The sequence below is a fragment of the Paramisgurnus dabryanus genome, chromosome 6, assembly GCF_030506205.2.
Source record: "Paramisgurnus dabryanus chromosome 6, PD_genome_1.1, whole genome shotgun sequence".
NCBI lineage: Eukaryota > Metazoa > Chordata > Actinopteri > Cypriniformes > Cobitidae > Paramisgurnus > Paramisgurnus dabryanus.
The window spans coordinates 32,367,151-32,392,238 of NC_133342.1; the positions used below are offsets into that span (position 1 = coordinate 32,367,151).

The 25,088-nt window shown below is 36.4% G+C and overlaps 1 protein-coding gene across 1 annotated transcript in view; it reads right to left on the minus strand.

Moving 5' to 3' along the window:
• Positions 1 to 25,088, minus strand: part of tnn (tenascin N) — a 41,408-nt gene that overhangs the window by 2,496 nt on the left and 13,824 nt on the right. Inside the window, exons 4-12 of the mRNA XM_065276617.1 lie at positions 20,222 to 20,485; positions 17,340 to 17,522; positions 17,150 to 17,239; positions 11,192 to 11,455; positions 3,953 to 4,216; positions 3,508 to 3,638; positions 3,096 to 3,234; positions 349 to 500; positions 50 to 146 (exon numbers count right to left, since the gene is read on the minus strand). Coding sequence (XP_065132689.1) covers positions 50 to 146; positions 349 to 500; positions 3,096 to 3,234; positions 3,508 to 3,638; positions 3,953 to 4,216; positions 11,192 to 11,455; positions 17,150 to 17,239; positions 17,340 to 17,522; positions 20,222 to 20,485 — 1,584 coding nt within the window. The remainder of the gene's footprint in view (positions 1 to 49; positions 147 to 348; positions 501 to 3,095; positions 3,235 to 3,507; positions 3,639 to 3,952; positions 4,217 to 11,191; positions 11,456 to 17,149; positions 17,240 to 17,339; positions 17,523 to 20,221; positions 20,486 to 25,088) is intronic.

Consider the following 25,088-nt stretch of genomic DNA (forward strand, 5'->3'; position numbering starts at 1 on the left):
AGATTTGTGAGAGTGTTAAATGTTTCAATAAGCACATGTTTCGACATACCGAGCCAGAATTCCTCTGTCAGTTCTCCGAAGCCTTTCATATACTCTCTCCAACGTCTCATGAATTCTAATTTGCCCGTGTTTCTTCTCTGAAACACCTGTGGTTCATAAAAGCAATACGCTTTTAGAGATAATACTCATGTATTGTACAAATATAAAAAAAAACATCAGGAAGAATGATTTATATTGGAAACACTCGTGAGAGAAACTCCATTACTCTTTTTATAGCCAATAACACATCATCCATTATATATGAAGTCAATGAAACACATTGCCAGGAAAAAATGATGGCACACTCACAATCCAGCCGCCACCATCGGTCGTCATGTCACAGTACACCTGCATGGTTTTACTACGGTTGTTATTAACGTAGATCGTATACACTCCACTCTCCAGGTTTCCATTCTTCATAATCTGAGTGCAGTCCATGGGGAACGGGTAGGACAGACCAACTATAAATGATGAAAGTTATGATAAACAGATTTATTTTAATAAAGCATAGCAAAAAACAAAATCAACTGCTTAATTTCTTGCTCCTTGTTTCGGTTTTACACAAAGGTTGTATTTGTTAACATTAGTAAATGCATTAGCTAGCATAAAATAACAATGAACAATACTTCTACAGTATTATTAATCCTAGTTCATGTTTATTTCAGCATTTACTAATACAATATCAATAGTAAAAGTCGTAACTGTTAGCATTAGCAGAAACTGTTAGCAGAAACTTGATGTCCGACCCAAGCATGTTCCGGTCTAACAGTTTCACGTGTGCCTCGGATATATTAGTGACATCTTGTCTCGGGTAATTTATGAATATGTGTACAGTGGTGGCTTGTGACTGCTCATCCAAGGGGCGCAAATTCAAAATATGTGTTCGGAGTGTCACATTTATGATAAAAGAGGAGCTCACGTTTACAAAATACACGTAATGCCGAGTTCAGACTGCGTGATTTTCAAACTAGTCGGGTCACCTGTGGTTTCACACTGCGTGATTATCTGGGGTAGCATTCAGTCGCTGCTGTTTCAGACTGCATGATGGATTGGCGACAGGTGTTTTCATACTGCATGACTTTACCGAAAGAAGAATCGCCGATAACTTTGTCGCGGTCCGCAAACTACGTCTCACAACAAGTGACGTGAAGGAAACAACGCGAGGTCACGAGTGCAAGACCGGAGCTCTCACGTGAGACTGGGATTATTATTAAAAATAGTAGCTCGCAAGAAGCTTACCAAACAAATTGCATGTGCGCTCATTTGCAGCAGAAAGAAGAAGAAATAAAGATTATGAAGGAGGAAATGTTTTGAGAGACTCCTCCTCGAACTTCCAGCTGCCCTGTATGTTGGTCTCTTATTGGCTGTAGGTCCTCGCCGATGTTATTGTCAGTCAAAACACATTTCACACGGCATGATTTTGAATCGCCGACCGGTCCAGATATTTCGCATGCCAAATATCTCACGGGTGTCGGCGACTCATCGGCGATTCTCTCAGAGCGCGTCTTTTATCATTCACACTGTGTGATTGTCACTCGCGTGCAGGAGCATCGATTTGCCTGTGATTTCGGACATTTGTCGGCGATTTCTCAAAACCTGTCGGCGAGTCAAAATCAGGGCTAAAATCGTGCAGTCTGAACTCGGCATAAGACACTCACTTAACACTAAACATAACGCATTAGATTATGCGAGTATCTGGCACTGCAAGCGTTTTTTTTTTCACAAACCCTTTAGACGCATCTGCAGCAGGCACTTATTTTGACAAGACACATGATGCACATAGGATCACTCGATGGGCAGAAGACATATTTTGAAATGACGAACCACACACATGACGAGCTACATGATTTTTGTTTAGCCAGACCTGTCAATCAATTTTGAATGCACATTTTAGCGGTAACCTTTGTGTTGTCATCAGACAACAAATGAAAATATATGGAGCAGCCGGCCAAATTGGTTGTGAGGTCGCCAGGGTTTCTTTCTATCTGACTGGTGCATGCGGAGTGCAGACTGCACACATGTCAGTACCGTTTACATTCGGGTCAAAAAAATTGCCACTGGGTTGGGTCGGACTCTGGTCTAATTTTCTTGAGTTTGTCTGGGGTCATGACTTTTTTTTAAATAATTATTTATGCACCTGAGGTTTGGGTAAAAAGTGATTTTCGGTCATTTCTTTGGACCCGCAAAGACCTCTACTGTACATCACCGTAAATAATATTTTTTTTAATTTTAAATTTAATTATCTTGGATTTTCAAGTCATTTTAACTGTATTGGCTAGTAAATGAGATGCTGTAATTTATAAAATTAAGTAACTAAAGCAAATTCAACTTTATTTAAAAAGTTACAACAACTGATTGCTTGTCAAGATGAGTTGTAAATCCTAGTTGATTAAACTTTTTTGCTTATTTTTTTTACAGTGATGAACTCACATAAACAATTGTATTTGCATTACATAACATTAACAAAGATTAATAAATGCCAAAAAAAACTATATTGTTAATTTTTAGTTTGTGTTAGCTAATGCATTTCTAATGTTAAAGGAATAGTCTACCCTTTTGCCATATTAAACTATGTTATTACCTCAACCTAGACGAATTAATACATACCTATCTTTTTTCAATGTGTGCACTGTACAGCGCGTTGTGAATGTGTTAGCATTTAGCCTAGCCCCATTCATTCCTATGGTACCAAAAAAAGTTTTATTTTGTGGCACCATACTTACTGGTATAACTCGTCATGCAACAGTCTTTAAATAGGGAAAACACAGGATTTTTTTGGTGGCTTCCCTGTTTGGTACCATAGGAATGAATGGGGCTAGGCTAAATGCTAACACATTCACGACGCGCTGTACAGTGCACGCATTGAAAAAGATAGATATGTATTAAGTTGAGGTAATAACATAGTTTAATATGGCAAAAGGGTAGACTATTCCTTTAACAAATACAATCTTATAGTAAAGGGTTACCGCTTTTTCTAATCAAAGTGCATACTTTGTTAAGTGCACTTTGCTTTATAACGGTGTGAAAAGTAACACAAGCATATGAGCATACGTTACCTGTGCTAAATACTGTCTCCACTATTTTGCTCCCCTTTGAGCCCCTATAGGCAATAATGGTAACGCTGTACTTTTTGCCCATTGCAAGGCCAGAGAGAGCAAACCTAGTATCCCCTGCGGTCAACTTTCTCTCCACAGTCTAAAACACAAGGAATAGAAGCAAAGCAAAATGTCAAATGTCCTTCACACACTAACCAATGTAAAAGCTGCTGAATCACTATCTAAATGTTTCAGTTTGCAACTGTATCTGTATGTCTGTAAAATCAGGTTAGGATCATCAAAGTTTGATTTCACTCAATGATTTCACGTTGATTTCAATCTTGCTCAGTCAGTATTAAATATATCAAGGTTATATTATGAGTTTAACTGGGTTTTCACAGACTAGGGTGACATTTGTGCATGCAAAGCGAACCTGTGTGGTGCCATCCTCAGCCCTGTATGTCAGTATGTAGCCGTCGATTCTGGCTTGGGGAGCGTTCCATGTTATAGTGGACGTCTCCGTCTTAACATCAATGGCTTTGAGGTCCTTGGGTGCATCGATCTCTGAGGATAAGTAAACAGTCAGTCAATGGAGGCTGACATTATGCGCGCGTCTGGAAATGACTCTGATCATGAGAATTCAGCTCGTTCTTAATGACTCTCGAAAATATTAATGGATGAAAAATACCCATCCCTCACACAACCACGGGGGTTAGCATTGCAATTAATGTAGATAAATGATGGATTCGTGCACGTTCGGCATGAATACAGTTATCACTAGAGCTCAGCAAAGACTTTTGTCATGCTCCATCCGACATTTGGAGTCAAAGGAGAAAGCGTCGGCACGAGGCCAATGCTGTCTGCTTGAATCAGATAACCTGTTTCGGCTTGGGTTGTGGCTTTTCTGCTGGATCGAGAGCCTTTCACAGCCCAGACGTAGACTGTGTAGACAACTCCCGGCTTCAGACCAGTGAACCCGTAAGAGGTGGTGTCAGCGCCGACTCGAACTTCCTGACTGGATCCATCTGCAGAGCTGTAGCTTAACATGTAGCCGTCGATGTCAGCCTGGACCTTTTTCCACATCACCAACGCTGAGTCCTCGGTCACCTCTTTGGTTAAGAGGTTGGTAGGAGCGTCTATTTCTAAAAAAAAGCCACATGTATGCCAGGATAAAACATTTTATTTGTGTGCATAATAGGTTGAACAGCATTTGTGAGAAAATCTGTAAAAGCGAGACGAAAGACTCATAAATTAATGATTAGGAGCATCAAATTTTGTTTCACATTGATTTCAATCTTTGACATGATCTTACTCAGTCAATATTAAACATATCAAGATTATATTTAGCGGGTTTTCACAGACTGGTTCACATATTTCTTTTAGTCAGTCTCAATTGTACACTGAGATTAAGAGTTTATCAGTGAAGTAGCAGATATATAAAAAAAAAAATTTGTGTAGAAGCAAAAGATTTCAATAGACTTTTGAACCTGTAGAGGGTGCTGTTGACTTCTACTGCAGTCAATCAATAAAACCATAGCTTTGCTTGTAACCATAGATGTCTTTTACTTCATTTGGTTAAGAGGTTAGTAGGAGTTTGTATTGGTTTAAAGGTACAGCGTGTCATTTCTGCAGCAACAGTGACACCAAAAGGAATTACAGTGTGGGTTTCAAAGAGTGCTGACTAGATGAAACTTTGGAGCTCTCCAGCCAGATGTGTTGAAAATTGGTTAATTTCTCAATGCTTTAAATGTATGGTAATGACACCTGCTAGTCAGTGCAAAATAGTGCAGGAAAAATTCATCTACATGGTTCACAAAGGCTTCAATCCTGCTCACAGGGACCCACTGTCCTGCAAAGGTTCGTTCCAATTCAAGACATCTGCCTGTAGTTTTAAGTGATCCTGAAGACCTTCATTATTTTCTCTGGGTCCTCAGGAGCAGGGTTGAAAATAACATATACATACAAACATGTAAAAGAAAATATTTGCAGTACATAAGTTAATTTTATATTGTTAATAATTTAGTTACAGGACAGCATTTTTGTTGTGCGAATGAAAATGATGGGTTTAGTGGGTGCTTGTGTAGTTTAAGATGGGAAACCTTAATTATTTTTTGTTTAAAAACACTAATCATTCCACTGTCCAGTATTTATTCAACTTATAAACAATGTGTCCAGCCAAAAGCAAACCCCTTCTGAAACAGCGCACTGAAACAACACCTTCACTTCACTAAAGCAATACAAGCCTCAATGGACGGCTGATGGGACGTATCTGACATTCTCAATATACGCTTCGAAGTCCAGGTACCAGGCGTAACATTACTCATTCCCAAACATTGTCTTCTTTTTTTTGGCCAAAGCTTTAAAAAAGTTTACAAGCCATTCAGATACAAAGATTTACGAAATCTATAATGAATCAAATTTTGTTTCAATATTTAAAAGTCTGAGTATATAAGACAACACATATTAGTTTGCATGAGCAGAACTAGGAGGATACAATACAGAAACCTCCTTGTGCTTCTGAAGAGCCCTTGTAGTGTGAGTTTATAGTTAACAGCCCATGCATGTAATAAGTAGACAACATCTGAATTCAGATCAGTCAACCTGCAATAGATGCTGTCAATTCCCACTTAAGCCTCCTGAGCGGGACCATCATTACACTGTCAAAAATAAAGTTACAAAGCTGTCACTGGGGCAGTACCCTTTAAAAAGGTCCTAATATGTACCATTTGGGTACAGATATGTATCTTTGAACTGCCAGTATGTACTTTTGAAGTACTAATATGCAATCTTTGTGTACAAAGGTGTACTTTTTTGAAAGGGTACTGTCCCAATGACAACTTTTGTACCTTTATTTCTGAGAGCGTACCATATTAATTCCTCCCTGCACTTTGCCAGCTTAGTAGAAGCATCTATGTCTAAAAAAACAAACATTTGTTTGAAAGGTAATACACAATGGTTCAGGATCAAAGCCGTGTAGAACAGAGCAGCTGAGGAAATGTAAAGAAATGCATCACTGAACTGCAGTATGAAGGAAGATAGTTTATCCTGTTTGATAATGAGTCCAGCATCTCACATTAATACAATTACATAGCTATTTATCCAGGCAAATCCTATTTATTTCCCATCACGGTTCGGCAGAATTTCCCTGTTGGATCAATAAAGTATTTTTATTTGATGTAGATTGCCTCTTTCAAAAAGCTGGGCCAAAATTAATGACTTTAATTAATATAAATTTGGAAATGCTTTGTGCTTATGAGAAGTGCAATTTTCTCGAATTAGTCTACAACTTGATGAATGCAGCCAGTCGAAACCGAAGGAGCACTGCAATTCATCACCACACCACACACTGGCCTATAGTGCAGAGAAATAACTTGTGTGTTTCAAAGTATTCCTAAAAATCTTAAAATAAAAATAAGATGTAGTCTTAAAATACAAGAATTTCTTGCAATCACTCATTTTAAATAATGTTTATATAATATTTATAACTTTTATGATAGCTTTAACAAATCTTGTTTCACATACCATGATGAATAGTTTGACTATACTGACAATTGAGAGATAAGATTGAGTTTAGATTAAAAAACTAGTTGTCTACCCAGATTACTTGACATTGCTGTATAAATGTCTGCTGTAGTATGCTGCTTTGTGTTGTAATAAGTTGGCTTTAATGTTTCGCTGAATTCTCACAATTTAATATTTTAAATAGGTTATCTCACAAAGCTGGCACACTGAAAAAAATGATTAATTGAATTTAATCAATTTGTTTAAGGTAAGTGGTTGCAATCAATTTATTTAAGCTACATTTAAACAAAAAAGATTAGTAAAGTAAAATAAAATATAAAACTTTTGTTTAAATGTGGCTTAAATAAATTGATTGCAACCACTTACCTTAAAAAAATTGATTAAATTCAATTAATCATTTTTTTCAGTGCAAGCAAACATGTTTTGAGATGAGTCATGGGTTTATAACGCTGATGGTGTTATATAACAACTTATTATACAACACTTTGGAATGCTTGATTCTGATTGGCCAGTGGAAATATTGTTATCACTACATAAAATGAAATTACATAGCCCCAATCCGAGTTATCTTGACAATTTTGAAGTTTAATACATTCATTTAAATTTAGTACAAATTTGCATAATTAATGTAAGAATTTATTTATTTGTTTTTTGAAAGCGTCTTAGCTTACAGCTGCTAATAAACAAGTCCCTTGTTTTTTTTTTTCGGCAAAAGTTTGCATTGCTAAAAAAATATGTCAAATTAATATTCTGTGTATATTTTCTCATGTGGCATATAGCCATAATAAGTGGGATAATGTACATCCAACCATCTGTTATTGCAAGTAAATCCCATCCACTTCAAGTCCTGATCACCTTGCCAAGACTCATCTGGTAATAACAATCAACTGGCTATATGTTACCCCTACTTAAATTTTGTGTTGGTGCAATACACAGCATGTCTGCGGCTTATTGACTTTATTTACAAACAGTGTAAAACACTACGTACCTAATTTTACATTATGAGTCTCATGACGCCACTAACCTGGACATGTTCTAATAAATACTCTCATGCATGGAAAAGATGATCTAAAGCAGTTTTAAACCTGAAGTGTTTCATCTTTCTACAATGAAATTTGGCATCTGCTATAAATCCTGCACTTTTAATGATCACCAATCAACATTCTTCATATATAATGATCTCAGATGCAAATGCCGCTAAATGTCATCTCAATCAAAAATATATAGCCTATCCCTTGTGAGTACATGGAGCTGATTACAACCCGAATGTGGGTTTTGTAACTATTTAACTCTTTCCCCGCCATTGATGAGCTATCTCATCAATTAAGAAAAAAACATTTGCATAAAGTTTCTGAAGAAATTTTATGTTAATCTGCAATACCACGATTACTGGCAGTTACCCAATTTATGAAAATACTTAAAGGGGCCATGGCACAAGACTTTTTTAAGATGTCAAATAAATCTTTGGTGTCCCCAGAGCACATATGTGAAGTTTTAGCTCAAAATACCATATAGATAATTTATTATAACATGTTCAAATTGACACTTTGTAGGTGTGTGCAAAAATTTGGCGTTTTGGGTGTGTCCTTTAAAATGCAAATGAGCTGATGAAGTGCAAACACTGATCACAATGATGGTGGTTTGTTGCAATTGAAACTCAATTGTGCTGTGAATTCTTTTTTTCTCCCTCTTTTTCTCTGCACTAAATGGCAGTGTGGTGATTGGATGGTGCAGATTAAGGGGGCAGTATTTTTCTAATAAGAGCTCCTTATGACATCATAAAGAGGGCCAAATTTCAACAACCTATTTTTGTATGTGCTTGTAGAGAATGGTTTACCAAAACTAAGTTATTGGGTTGATCTTTTTCATATTTTCTAGGTTGATAGAAGCACTGGGGACCCAATTATAGCACTTAAACATGGAAAAAGTCTCATTTTAATGCCATGGCCCCTTTAAGCCAAAACGTTATTTACTAATTTTAAACTCTGTGTATGTTTTGATCATCATTCTGAATCTGATCTCTAACAAAATTCCTTCACAAAAATGTAATTATTTCAGCTTTTTGCTAAAAAAAATATATTTTTTAAGACAAATATCCATATTTAAGAGTTTATAAGCAGAGAAAAAACATAGATAGGATAAAAAGTTTTTCCCCATTTTGTTTGCTTGTTTGGAAGTAGAGGATCTGTTCTTTCATTTGATATATTTGTATGTTTATATATTTTCCTGGAAGGCATTTTGTGAAACTTCTGTGAATATAACAAAAAATGCTTGCAGGCAACTTTTACAAAAATGGCTGGAAGGGATTGAGTTAAAACTGCTTGTCCAAAGAAGTGGATTTCTTTTAGAAGTGGAGGTTTTTGCCAAAAAAGCATGTATACACTTAGTGGGTTTTGCAGCAAAAGCAATTTGTTTAAATACCAATGAAATGACAAGTGACATTTGTGAAAATGAGGCATTTTAGTTCCCTTTCAGTTGGTCACTTCAACGTCACGTTGATGTCCGACACATTAGGAACTTGCTAGAGAGACTACTTCGAGTGTAACTAGAGATGCAATGAATATTGGCATGCAGTATCTACTGGCCACGTCCCACCGGGAGAGTATAAATAAGCGACAAGTGCGCTTGTGACCCGGATATAAGGGCTATGTTTCGCAGGATGATTGGTTTCTCGAGTTGGCAACTGTGTCCACCGCACCTCGCCCTGATGCCTTTCTTTTCGGTATGCATAGGGAGCTTTTGCTCCAGCAAAACCTTGCCGAAAACGCAAGAATAGACGGCCTGAGGCGGGAGGTGGTGACCACACAACTGTGGGCCGCTGGAGAATCTATTGTTCAGTTAAATCTGTTCCACTGCTGGCTAAAATTTTCTCACAGCAGTTTCCTTAGGTCAGCATATCTTTAGGTCAGAAGAGAGCATTGAGAGCGATGGGCGGTGCAGAGCTGAACCATTCTCATCCTCCTCTTTTGCCAGCAGACACAATTGGACTGGAGAACAACGGATTAAGACTTGTTTTTTTTTTTTTATCTGCTTACTAATTTGGGTTTATATGTAATCAAATATCTGTATACGAACAGACATTTTTGTGCACCTTAGTTGGAATATTTAGGTATGTCACTAGAAATGAAAATACAAAAAATAATCATGCATCATCTTTTTGGAAGTGGCATTCAAAATCCATTCGGCTCCGAGGGTACAGATTTTTCTGGAGGATACGCATGGGTAGATTCGATTATATATCCAAGTGCTTCTGTTTGGGTTATGTTTCCTCACTATGTCTGTCAGCTGGTTTTGCACTTACACCATCTGGTTTACTGTCTCAAGCAGTAGCCAGTGAACAAATATCTTTCTCTTTTTCTGTTTAACACCGATTTATTATTACAGGGCTGGCATTGAATAAAAAATCCCCAGCCAACATCATCACTCCAGTTTCAAGTCTAATCGAATTAAAATGCATTGATCAAACACGCAGCGACTTTGATATTGTTCCTTGCCATGCATACCTTTCTCAGTTGCTGTAGCTCAACTGGTGCATGGTGCCAAGGTAATGGCTTTCAATTCCAAGGAACATGCATACTGAAATGTGCACCATGAAAGAACTCAATGCTTGAATTGATTTATCTCTCAAATGCCTAAAAAGTAATGTTTACTGCAACAAATGCATGCATTAACCTTACACTCTTTACAGATTATACTATTTTAGAACAAAGTAATAATAATAATAAGTCAATGTAAAAAGTATAACGACCATTACACTATAAAAAGTGAAAGTTGGATGAACTAAACAAAATAATTAAATTAGTAACACATAAAAAAGACTTTAAAGCAACACTAAAGAGTTTTTGCTCTTTGCTCCCCCTACAGGTTGGAAGCGGAATTGTCCATTACCACTGCCGTAAATAATTTAGCCTACTGCAGCAAAGCTGGCTCTGATTGAATTGTAGGTCTGCCATAAAGCAAGTTTTTGTAGTTTTCACTCGAGCTACAGGACCACGACTCGACGTTGGAAACTTCTTTAGTGCGATTTTGGCAGATAGATGGCTGCAAAGCGAATTTGAAAGTGTCGTTCACCCTGTTTCGAGTGGATGAACGACTGAAACTTTTTTGGAAAGGTTATTTTCAGGTAAAAAAAACTATTTGGTGTTGCTTTAAGTGAAAGTTGATAAAGATTTATTTTTAAAGTGTTACCAATTTTTTAAGTAGATCTAACTTTTACTTTTACAGTGTATTAGACATTTAAATTATGAAATCATTCTAGCTTCAAATTAAAATGGAAAATGTTAGTATTGCATGTATTTTTTTTTCTCTCCCGTTATTGGTGTACTGTATAGCCAGTTAGTGGTGCAAATAAGGCAGAAAGAAAGAACGAAAGAAAGAAAGAAGGAAAATCGTTTTATAATTGGTAACAAATTTTAGCTGTTTGCTTTACAAAATGCAATAAGATAAATGTTAAGTATATAAAAATATATGCTTTGTTCTAATGATAAATGAAAGATTAATGCCACTTATCAACTCATTTAGGGTTTAGAGAGATGAAAGTATTGTGAGTGGGACCCGAGGGTCCAACATCTTAACCCAGAAGGAGAAGCACTTACCCGTCTCAGCCTCAGTCGTACTCTTCCTGCTTGAGCGATAGCCCTTATATGCCCAGAGGAAAACCGTATACACGACTCCAGGCTTCAGAGATGTCAGCTGGTGAGAGGTAGCATCCGCTCTCACTTTAATTTCATTGCTGGTGCCCTCAGCAGAAGAATAGGTCAGAATGTAGCCATCAATATCTGCACGAACGGCATACCATGTCACAGTTGCCGAATTCTCTGTCACTTCCTTGGTTGCCAGATTGGTTGGAGCATCAATGTCTATAGGGAAAAATGTGTCATTTAGTCAAACTTATTTTGTTTTAACCCCTCATTACAAAGTCACATTTAAAAAAAAAGCACCATAAAGGATTTACAAAAGATTTCAAGAGAAAAGCATTGATCGTCATTTGGTGGACAAATTTTGAGGTCTTGTAACCGCGTAAATGATTCGCACATGAAATTACTAACTTAAGATTTTTTGCCTTTACTTGAAGCTTCACAAGGCACATAGACTATGTTTTAACTTAAAAAAACATATGGATTTGCAATTATCAAGACTTGTAGATCCGAGGATATGTGCAGGGTCATATAAGCAGCGCAGTATGCATTTGTGAGCAGCGCTTATGTAATGCATCGGAGGAAGCGAGAGGAAAAGCAATCATCATTTCAGCTGTCGTCCTGTGACCACAGCGGGGTCAGCCGAAAGTCACCTTGCTGATTCATGACTGCTAGAATCCACAGCTCTTGTTTTATGCTTTCTGATTGCCAAGGTCGGCTTATCATTTTTGACCTGGGTTTGAGACGTGGACCTGAATAAGAAACAACAGCTTAGCAGACAACCGCCAGAACTCGGTTTAGAAACACTTGATTGCAAAATTGGCTTGTCAATATCTCATCCCACAAACAATCAATCATGGACCAAACGTGCCGAGCAACTTCTGTGTCTTATTGCTTATACACATGTTGTCAAAAAAGGATCCAGGCCAGATTCTCTCTATTCTTCTCTATGTGCGGTCAGATTCATAATACCAGGGATTGAATTTCTCTGGACATTCAAGGAAAGAAAGATGAAGGATGCTTTTAGTTTTGCAGACTCCAGACACAACTTTTGGCTTTATCTTTATTTTATCCATCATATAAAAAAGTAAATATGGCAAATTAACCGAGGGCCTTTGCGGTTAGCAATATCCACTGCTCAAGAGAAACAAACACACCTGAATGTGAGAGATGGTTGGTCATATTGCCTTCACACACCCAAGATATTAAATTCCTGGTGGTAAAATAGGCTTTATACAAAAGTAATAAACGAAAAATAAAGCCTATGGCCTTGTATTGGCAGAACTATAGTTGATTGTTATGAAGCTGATTATGAGGGACTTAATTGTTGCAGAGCGAAACTAGGATATCAAAGTCTTTTATTGAGCTATTATAGAGAGTCTTTAAAATCATTTAAATTTGTGCGTTTATTGTTCAGACAAACTTAGACTCAACAGTACTGCTCGAGTCTTGCAAAATGCACACAATAAAATCTATACATTTCAACTTGGCTGTTTTGTAGGGAGGTTTTATGCAGTTAAGCACAAGGAAGTTAATTACTATATTTAGATGAACCTAAATGGTAGCACTTAGATTTAGTTGTTTTGCACAGGCACGAAGTGTGGTACGTCCAAGAGGAAATACCGAAAAAACATTTCCTGTTCACATAGTTAGGGAAAACGAAGTCTGTGAGCAACTGGTGCTGTAATTTATAAGTTGCTGAGTAGAAGAAAAACGCTGTTTATTGAAGTCTCTCTAATGGCTGCTTTAACTTATAGCTGGATGAGGTTATACCTTTAAATTTAAAGAAAGAGCCGAGTGTTAAATTATCACTTACTCATGCTGAAACTGTCAGGGTTTATAGTTTGTCTATGCATTTGTACAGTACGTGTGTGTGTGTCTCTACAGATATTTAGTTGATTTTTAATGTGTCTCCTGAAATTGAGAACACAGAGTGTTTGTGACACCAAATGATGACATTGACTGTGCATAGCAAAACCTCTTTTCTGGGAAGAAATGAGATCTTAAGGGCAAATATCGTGTCAGGTGTCATTTTCATCTTGACAAGGGTCAAATAAACAAGCACTGCAGTCCAGGTTAAAGCTCATTTAAAGTTGCCTCGAGGCTCAAAAGGATCATTAAAGTGAAGTGATAATGGGTACCTGGTCAAACTAAGACATCTGTAGACAGCCTAAACACAGATACCAATGCATCATTGTGGCATGTGGTGGACAGGTGAAGTGCTCTTGCTGAATTTTTTTAGTACAATGTTAAACCTTTTTTTTTCCCACATTGAAAAAAATAAAGGCTGTATTTACTTAAAAATATAGTGCATCATTTTTGCATCCATTTTTTAAAGCAAGTATTATATTTTTTTTACAGTGCAGGTTTAGAAGGATTTAAATGCTGTTTGCTATGGGAGGATATTTATGATTTGTTAAGATTAATTGTTATTATGGCAAACCAGCGCATTAAAAATGACACTTTCAAACAGAATGAAAGATATTGAATATATAATATATAGATATTTAGTAGTGTTAATTTCGTCAGACGAGACGAGACGAAATATGTTCGTCAACGACCTTTTTTTCCATGACTAAGACGAAACGATGACGAGACTACACACATATTCAAAAACGCTGACTAAGACTAAATTAACATGCATTTTTGTTGACGAAAAAAGACTAAAATGGTTTGCATAAAATAAAAACTAAGATAAAATCTCTCTTCATATTCATCTTCAATCGTCTCTACTACATTTTATGCAATGAGGTCATATTTAAATGTGAATTCATTCATAAAAAGACTGCATACTCTTATTATGAAACTGCGCGTCTGTCATAACTCCAGACAAGCTCGCGCTGCTGAAATCTCCATGCTAAGTGTTCACAATATAACATCCATTAGCAGTTAGTCAACAAACGTATTACATATGAGAAATATTGATATTCCGTTCCGTTGTTTCCATTGGATTTTGTATCAAATAATCTTCATATGGTTTTTCAACAATTGCACGCACACGCAGCGCGATTCTACTATTGAAAAGGCATACGCGATCAGGTCAGTAAGAGTCTCGTGTGTAAAATGAGCCCACACACATTATGATTAATATTTCACAAACAGCTAAAAAGTTTAGTGTTATGCAGCATTGTGTTGATGTTTTTGTGTCGTATTCTCGTGTTGTCTTCAGTAACTTAGACGGCTTGTCTTTCTGATCCAAATTCGCTATTTACCAACATTGTTGATTTACCTTATATTATTTAAGTATTCTGAATGAACAGTATATTTTGAGGACAAAAGCTTATTATTAGTAACTGATCGCTGTCTGGGTGCTTTCCTATTGCCCATCACTGAATGAATGGTGACGCAATTTACATGCAATAGAGATACGTCACCGCCATTAACAAAGTTGCATTCAACAAAAATCATTCAACAAGTGTAACCAGTATTTGAGATGTGTGTAACCGTTTTTGACTAAACTGGTTATCAGAAATAATCTCAGAAATAATTTATTTTTAAAAAGACAAAAATGTTTTAACTAAAACTTGACTAAGATATATTAAGTCTTCTTTTGACTAAAATTAGACTAATATAACAAGACTTTTAGTTGACTAAAACTAGACTAAAATGACGAGACTTTTAGTCGACTAAAACTTGACTAAGATACCTTGAGTTGTCTTTTGACTAAAACTAGACTAAAATGATGAGACTTTTAGTCGACTAAAACTTGACTAACAAAAAAAGATATGCACAAGACTAAGACTAAGACTAAATTAAAAATAGGTGACAAAATTAACACTAATATGTAGGAGTATGGAATTAAAGATGTTAAATGCACTGCATGTTAGTTTGCTTATTTTTGCTCAAGAGAATAACCCATGAATCCACTCATCAGACTATCAGACTAGCTCAGGGGTTTTCAAACATCATGAAATCTCATGAACTTTGTGAGGGACCCCCTATCTAAAATATATATCAACTTATGTATAACGAATATAATTGGCTACACTTAAGCCCTTTTCACACAGACATTCCGGAAAATACACGGAAAATGCATCCTGGATTTTTCCGGGATCATTAGATTTTTTTGTTCATTCACACTGCCATGATTTGCCGGCATCTGCAAGGGCCCGGAAAGACACGTGACCTGTAAAGTCCTGCCCTATCTTCTATGCAGTGTCTGAAGTTTGCATATTAATTATTCTTTCTCTCTCCAGAAACCACTCACGCGTGCATTTTTGTTTATGATAAGACTATAAAGGAGCGCGTGACGCGCCATTCTATGCTGGTGAAAGATTTCAGCTTCAGAGTGGATATTTGACAAGCTCCCTGATCGCTGCTTTAATCCAATTTTCAGACATTTCTCATCGTGATTGTTAATATTCATTTAAAACCCTCGTTTTAGGAGCTGGACGACATTGTTGGGATGAAGCGTGGGCATTTTTGTTTATTACAAGCTCAAATTAACATTTGACGTGATATTCTTTTATTCTTGTTCACACAGAGGGTTTTCCGGGTATCTTACTAGGTCCTCTTTCCAGCAACGATCTCAGAAGATTTACGGGACGCGTTTGGAAGATACAAGATACAAATTAAATATGTGAACCATCCTGGCAAATTGAGTCACAATCAACAAATTTTCAAAAAAGAGTTTTTGGTATCGTTACACTTGTTTGAAGTTGATAGAGTCGGCAAAGTCAATTTTGAGAAAAAACAAGGTAAATATTTTTGAAGGTTCCAAAACAAAACACGTGAATGCAAATTTTAGTTTTTTTCTGCCACACATTTCTTTTTTTAAGGATGTCGATCAGAATTGCTTTTGTAAAGCCTTCTTCGAAAGCATAATTTATCAAACCATAATTCTAATGTATCTGTATTCTAATGCACCGAGAAACCGCTATTAAACATGAAATATTACAGCCCATTAATATAAGACTATCAAGTTCAAAGCTAAAACATGACATATGATGTTACATTATCTAAGGGCCAAAGCAGGTTGACATTGTAATAGGTGGAATTACAGGCTGATCCATCAGAATATTTTACAACATTTCCAAAAGGCACAGACAAATCACGTTTTATATGTTCATTTTGCACTAATGCGACATTTACAAGACACAAAAAGTATAACTAATTTGTTCCTAAAGTAGCCTATTGGACAGGTTTAGTATAGTAAAAAAGATCTTCCATTACCAGACATAGCAGACTATCAGCTCTGAAAACTTTAATGCTTTATATCTGCAGCTCTGACCACTACAAAGTACAGAAACGACTGCCCGATGGTTCTCCGTGAATATTTGTTGGTTTTGGACATTTTTGTAGGGGTAGAAATGTTAGAGCTGCCACGTTTTAGTGGCCTAAATAATTTGTAAAAAAAAAAAATACAATTGTTGTTTTTTCAGTCAAGGAAGCAATTTAATTGATTTACGGTGACAAGGAAAATATCTCTCCTATGCTGTGGGTTGTAAAGTTTTTAACTAGAATAGTACACTGAACCCTTTCATGAGAAATATTGCTTAAGAGTAAAGCATAAAGTGAAAGCATTTAAGCAGTTTTCCTCCATTAAAATGTTGTTGTGGTAATGATTTCTTTCTTGGTATCATCAACATCAAAACATAATCTGATTTCCTCATCTATTCTATCTTAACCTTCCAAATAGTATTGTTTTCATAAATTCAGATGTTTTCATTAATTTATTTAACTGTGTGTATAGATCCGGTTTCACCCAAACCGGGAACTAAATTCCCCATGATGACAGCTGAACCTCAAATCATCTATAATGTTACTAAATATCATCTCAATGAAAGATAAAAATGCAGAAACTTTCTGTCAGGGTTAGAAATACAGCAGAGCAGAGTAAATGGAAAATCCTTGTGTGTGTGTGCGCATGTGTACACTTTATTTTCCACAGCCTGGAAACAGAGGAATATTACTGACCTGTGACTCCTGTGGCATTGGATGGTTTGCCTTCCATTTCACCTTTGATTGCTTGCACTGATATCTGATATTCTGTTCCTGGGTTTAGACCTGAAAACGCACACATTTGTGTTTGTCCTAGCTGCACAGACGCTATAAAAGACCTGTAACAACAAACCGTGCACATAGATGATGGAGGCAGCGGACCGACCTACAATGGTGTGCATGGTCCTGGCCTCCTGGCTCATTGCCACTTTCTCCAGTCCCTCCTGGCCATCTGGGCTTGCATGGATCAGTTTGAAGTGGTCCACTCCGACTGCAGGGTTCTCCCAGTCCACCTGGATTGAGTCTTCAGTCTGACCCAACACTTGGATCCCATCAACACCAGAGACATCTGAAAAGACAACCGGAGTGGTGGAAAATAATTTACGATAACAATAGAAGTTAAATATTGCTGGGCCGTACAGCAGTGGTGTTGGAATGAAATACTAGTATGGGTCAACATGAAGGCATTTAACACCATTGCCACTGTAGAAATGCCTCGTGATCCAATTTGTAAACCCAGCATTAAAGTCATTATTTGAGATGTAATACAATCATTTTACATAATGTAAAAACAGTCTGTGAAAATATAACCGTGATATTTTTACTACTGACTGGGTCATGTTGAAAACAAAGCAATGTGAAATCAATAATTAAAATCAAACTTTGATGCTCCTAATCGCATATTAGATTATGAGAATTTAGCCAGGAAAAAAGCCCAATAAATCTCTTTGCTATCTCTTTAAAGGTGGGGTGCATGATTTTTGAACACTTTGGAAAAGGAAGTTGGGCCGATTACCAAAACACCCTTGTAGCCAATCAGCAGTAAGTGGCGTGTCTACTAACCGACATCGCTGCCTGGGTTGAGTATGTGTGGGGCGGGTCTATCAAAAGAAGGTCCAGATTCTATTGGGGTAGGAGCGTGTTTGTTTAGGTGATTTCAAAGTCAACATTGGCTTTCAGAGATCATGCACCCCGCCTTTAATTTAAGACATGTAAGAACAAATGAGATTTGAAATGATCAGGGGTGCGTTTCCCGAACAACGACGTAACTCGCTGCTGAACCACCATAGTATGAAGCATTGTTGGAAAAACAAACTAGCTTGTCACGACTGTTTCCCGAAAGAATTGTAACTTTGTCGCACATTCGTCGTTTGAACCATGTTGGTGTCACGTGGGAGGTAAAATACTAATTAATCTATGCAAATCGATTTAATGTCAGATTATTGCTGTAAATAACATATATTGCATCGGATGGCTGATTTTGTTATCGTGATTTAGTTATCTGTTGTTTATTTTCAAGATATGTAATTTATGCCCAAGTTCCCTCTTATTTCACTCCTCCCAGGGATTCCCCAGGGTCTTAAAGATGTATGACTGTGCACATGTGCAGCTTTCAAATGCAGCGCTTTAATTCTGTTTACAAACTTAAAGACGTAAAATAAAATGTGAATATATTTAGAATGATGGATATAGAATGTACAACATGTTTTTTGCGTATTTTGTTCAAAAGCATGATCAACGTAAGTCCACATATTATAATAACAAGGACCTATGCTTCAAACGACAGATAAAGAGCTGTCGTTCAAACCACACAAGTTTGCGATGCAGCTTGCGAATGTTCGTTTGAACTATGGTTTCGGAAAAAAACACCAAATCGTTGAACTTTGTCAGTAACGACGAAACTTACGACAGTAGTTGGCTAACGATGCTTTCGGGAAACGCACCCCAGTCTGTGCCCATATTAGAATTGTGCAATGATATGTGACATTTGGGTTTCAATTTCAGTAAACAACCCTACCTCAAGGCATTTTGCGGTATAGTCACAAAATATTTGATTTATTTATTCGTGTTCAGGGACACGATTTTTCTTTCTTTTTTTCGCATCGTTGAGAACGAATGTGTTTTTTGTCAAATTTCTATAAATTGTTTTTCGTGTCCCTAGCACGACTTTCTTTTTTGTGTCATTTTATGTATTTACAACTATTTTTATTTGAGATTGGGGTTAGAGTTGGGGTGTAGGTTAGGATGTCTGAAATGTAACAGAAAGTCGTTCTAACCCCAAGCGACAGTGGTAAAAAAAAAGGCGAAAACAATAAAAAAAGAAAGTCATGCTACAGACATGTAAAACTATTTATAGTAATTTGTGCAGAGTGACACAAAAAAGCAGGAATCGTGTCTATGAACACAAATAAATAAATCTCATATTTCTTAGACTTGAGATTGGAATGTCAGTAAAATAAGCTCAAAATATTAACTGTTTTTTTCTTACAAATGTATTGTTTTGCTTTAGAGGTCGCGTCATTCGGATTACTTTAATGATGGATTTGTGTGCTGGACATACCGAAAGATTGATTTTTCTATGAAACATATCTTTTTGTTTTGTAAATTATGAGAACATTTTATTTCCGGGTGAAGATTTATTTTAATTTGTATATTTATAACTGGTCATGTGGATTGTGGATTCAACATAGCATCTCACCCTTATGTATAAGACCACCAAACCATAAAACCAATGCTTATATAATGAATAGTTTAATATGGGATGAATAATAGATTAAGTTATCCGATTTTTGTAATGTATTATGAATAATTCTGAATGATTAATATTCCTGTCAAACAATCTTACATCATCATTCTGTTACACAGATGATCGATATAAGTTACAGCCACTGCAGGCCTTTTTCTTTTGTTGGTAAAATGCTTAAAGCCATTTAAGGTCTTTGAACTGTTGACTGACAGCGATAATACATCTCGATCATAACACCCAGATGATCATTCGTTCTGTGCCTGCATGACTGACCGGTTCAAAATGCTTTAATGCTCATCTCAATGCTCTGTTATCATTAATTTTCATTAAATGTGTTTGGTTTGTTCTCATCTTCTCATTGAACTCTGCACATATGGTCACATTATAATGGTGAATACATAATACCATTCATTTTTTTGCTTTAACACAGATAAACTTAATTTCTTGGTTTACAGTTAATTATTCACGTCACGTCACAAGTAAATATAAGTATACAATTATAAGTGATTCATAGTGCTTACCAGTCGTGGCCACTATCTGGTCGGATTCACTCTTAATGCCCCTGATGACAGCATGCACCTGCACTATATATGTGACTCCGGGCTTGAGGCCTGTGATTAAGTAGGAGTTTTCCGTGTTTTCCACCTGGACCTCTTTAATGGCTCCCTGGTCTCCTTTAGGATAATAGGAGAGGATGTAGTACTCAGCTCCTCTGACAGACTCCCACTCCACCAACAGAGACACATCTGTGACTTTGATCAGACGGAGACCTTTTGGACCTAGAACTGAAGAATGAAGTGAGTTTATCAACAATATGTTACATCACTGAATGTTTTTTGGACGCTTGAGGTGTTTTATATTGTAAAAAAAGAATTTTCAGTATGTATCCAAATGTTTTTCCTAAATGGTTGGTTGGGACATAAACCCATCCCATTTAGGGAGATTTATATAGTTTGAATTTTCTAGTAAATGTATCTTGTTTAAGAAGATTTATATATTATATAAGGATATTAGCTTACATTTCTACAGTTTATCTTCACTAATCTTAGCTGAAACCATGCAGCTTATCGTGCGGTTCATTGAGCATTTGAGGTAGACTATTTTAGGGGATTATGCGCTTTTACTTTGGTTAGTTTATAGTGGTGAGCCTCCATCAATAACAGCAGTATGTATTTTAAATGCTGCACATCGGAGGATGTAATAGAGGGATGAGGTTCCAATCCATGAAGCCCTAGAGGCAAAAAAAGCAGGCCAGGAGTTTCCACTAACACATTATGCAGCCTTAGTAAAACAGAGGAGATGGTGGACTTAAGTAAATATTGCATAAGAGGGAAATCCACTGGGAGAAACGGGTGCTGCCGACTCCGAGACCACAGGAAAGAATGAACAGCAGGTTTGGATTCTTTCACATGGTGAGGGACAGGAAGTCCAATGTTTTCCTTCAGTCTTTCCATCCAGTGGTAATAAATACACCCCGTTTCTTCTGTTATCTCCAGGAATTGCCAGTAGCAATTCCTCTCATAAATAATGCCCCATCAAGACCAATGATCTACATCCCCAAACTGGAAAGAAAATGCCGGAAATTTGTTTTCACGCTGTGTGATTGTAATTGATTTGCTTTGGTTATCCCTTATAATTACAACAGAGTTATGGTTGGATTTTGACAAGCATTTAATCAATTGGTGCTTCTTTAAGAGAAATAATAATAAATTAAATTGTCTTCAAATTACTATAAATTAACATTTCATTTGGTTGGCCCACACTTTAGAATGAATTATATCAGAGAAGGCAAATATATCATCGAAGTTGCACCACTAGGCAGCCATGTTTACATACCTCTGGGCAGATATTTCAGTCATGCAGGACTAAACTCCTATCTACTTCAATAAGGAAAGACAAAAATCTCTAAAATTAAGCTAAATTCACAATTATACAACATGTTTTTGATTAACAATTAAACTAGACATCAACTGTACCACAACTTTTGGTTAGATCAGATGGGTTTTTTCGAAATCGTTTTAGCTACTGCGCATGTGCACAGGTTGTCAAGATCCTCACCCCAGAATCATTAGTCTTTATCGATTAATGATTGGATGTTTTAACTAGGAGGCAGGACTTCCAGTTAAAAAAAGTGTCTACATTGGACGTCCATATTGAGCATGGCATTTTACACCAGTTATACAGTCCTTCCAGAAAAACATGGAGTTTGTTTGTGATTGTTGCGGGCAAAAATCCTTGATCTTGCAGCACGTTTTCTTAAAAAATGCGATGAAATTGCGTGAACTTGCAAAAAGCTTTTGCAGCTTTTCATTGATGTTATTACGCCACTTCCTGACATTCCCATGACAACAGGGGTCATGGCAGCGCATATGTTAAGTAAACACAACATTTTTCAACTTTCTGCTAATATATATATATATATGACTTTTTGCTACGAAAATGCGGGGATTATGAAATCATGCAAGCCCCGCATATTTTGCAAGCAGAAATCTGCAATTTATGCATCTAAATTGGAAAACGCTGTTGTGCGATAGACTGTACTAACAGATTTAACAAAGAATTTGGAGCTATCGTTTTACAGACTGCCAAAAAAACACGAAAAGAGAAGTTAATGGATTGTCCATGCCAACGTCCACTGACCACAGGTGGGTTGACAAGTTGCTAGGGTCACTATCAAGTCCAACTAAATTACATTATACTGACACTTTCGTGGCCGCCACTCACAGCCAGCCATTTTGCTAAATGTTTTGCCACAACAGGGCAAGCTCCGGCGTGGTCACGTGGAAAAGTGACGTCAATGCATACCCTCTATTACACTAATTTTGTGTCTTGTAATTTCAAAATAAAAGTATTAAAGGTGGGACAGGAATTGACAGGATTAAAATGCATCAAAATGCATTATTAATGTTACTAAATAATATTACTAATATTATAATAGACCCTTGTCTAATCTGTTATAAATAAAGTTTATTCATGTCTGGCTCTGTATGCAGTGTCTAACACTGTGGGAGCAGCATTGTGTGCATGGTAGTTGAACTTAAAACCATTTTACTGTCACTGTTGCACAGGTGGACGTTCGGCATTACATATTTAAAACAATAATTCAAAAGTCAAAACGTAAGCCATTTTTGCGAAAAGAATGAGCTGTGATATTAATGAGTGCTAGTAAGAGTAATTTCTAAAATGTCACGGGCCAACAGGTGGGCCCAAGGTGTTATTACATATTTATTATTTTCTATAAATCTTCAAAAATCTTGACAACTATGTATCATTGGAAAGCTTTAAGAATGTAATTCAAAACCTTTTGCAGTAAAAGTAATGTAGTGACAGTAGTTTTTTGACAAGAGTATGCAGCAAACCGTTGACACCTATAGTATGGAGGACCACAAGAGACACGCAAAATGTAATACTTCAATATTTAATAACTACCTGGACAATAAAAATAGCAATTAATAGATTTGTTTAAAAATTCATTAATTAATCTATGTATAACAAAGTTACAAAAAAAATCCTTATGTAACATTTCATTAGGCAATAAAAAGTGAGATTATAAAAATTATGTAGAAATGAAATATTAATCCATAAATAAATAGTGCAAAGTAATATAACAATTTACAAAAAACAACATACAACACTCAATAAGTTCATCATTTTAAATTGCATTTATAAATTCTTAATTAAATAATGGAATTTCAATATGTTTTTCAAAAAGTGATTTAAAAAGAAAAATAAATAACTGGATTTATAAATTGAACTACAAATACAGGTTTAAATTAGACCATTTTAGCCTCTCTATTTAGCTTTTCCGTGACTCTTTGGGTCCTTGCAAATGGTCAAATGAGAAATGCAAATTAGATATGGCCAGGTGGATGTAACAAGCTCGCTGATTGGCTCTGATTGTACGTCATGCGCAGATTTATAGATCTCGGATGAGGACCCAAAGAGTCACGGAAAAGCTAAATAGAGAGGCTAAAACGAAAAGCAAATCGAATAGCGAAAAGAATAAGGAGAACCATTGGGAAAATGAAAACAGAAATGTTAAACGGAAATACCCTTTTAAATACCCAATTTAAACCTGTATTTGTAGTTCAATTTATAAATCCAGTTATTTATTTCTCTTTTTAAAGCAGACATATCATGCTTTTAAATCTGTCCTTTTTACATATAAATCATCTATTTGTGGTCTATATAAAGCTAAACTGCAATGCTTGGGTCTGAATTCCTCATTATTATAGCCCCACAGGCCCCCTTTCTACCCCTTTTCTGATGTGCATCTGAGAGCAACTCGTTTTGGTGCTGTCTTTTTAACCCTTGTGTGGTGTTCGGGTCTGTGGGACCCGTTTTGAATGTTTACTGAAAGAAAAATTATGCAATTAATTGTTCTTTCAACCTCAAATTCATTGGCCTTGGCTCATTTTCTATGAAGAACATAAAATTAAACAACTTTATAATTAATGTACACTGTACACCCCCCCTACACATTTATATTACATATGTGGTGTTCGGGTCCACTGGACCCGGGGTTAATAAAAGTGTAAAAATTGAATGTGCTATGTAACTTCACTCTGTTTTTCTCCTACCTGGGACTCATGTGAGTGCATGAGTGTGTTTGTATACATGTCTGTACATATGTGATGGATGCATGTCAGAGTTTTCTCCTTCTGCTTTTGCTGTAATGCCGCAAGGATACAACATGTTATATGCCGTGCATGAACATTTGTCTGTACCTACTGTCCCAAACACTTTACCTTCTGTCTAACAGGAACCATTCTACATTTTACCATTATAAAAAATCCATAGTTTTATTGTAGTAAAAGAGTAGTAATCATGGTTATTTGGTATATTGATTACCATTTGTAAAACCATGGGTTTACCACAAAACCTATGGTGTGTGTACCTGCTATTTATCACGTTGTGGGGACCAAATGTCCCACAAAGATGTGTGTGTGAGAGAGAGAGAGAGAGAGAGAGAGAGAGAGAGAGAGAGAGAGAGAGAGAGAGAATAATAGAGAAAGTAAAATATTATCCATGTATTTTCATCATTCTAAGTTGTGGCCAATAGCAACACATTGTACTTCAATGTGTGTGGACCAGATGGACACAGTATATGTGTATAAAATGCAAGAAATGCATATACAACACAGCTACACATTAAAAATTTGCTTCTTATGTGTTGTGTTGGCTGGCATGAACAGGTTATGTGTTTAGTGTGGATGATGTCTTATGATACGGCATCTGTTCAGTTTGAGGCCTGTGCTGTGTAGACTGACACAAATGTGTACAATTTCAAAAAGTTCAAATAATTAAACATCAACAGTGATGAAAAACTTTGTTTCATTTATACTTATTTAAGATAAATATGATTTCCCCCCCAATATCTGGATCAGA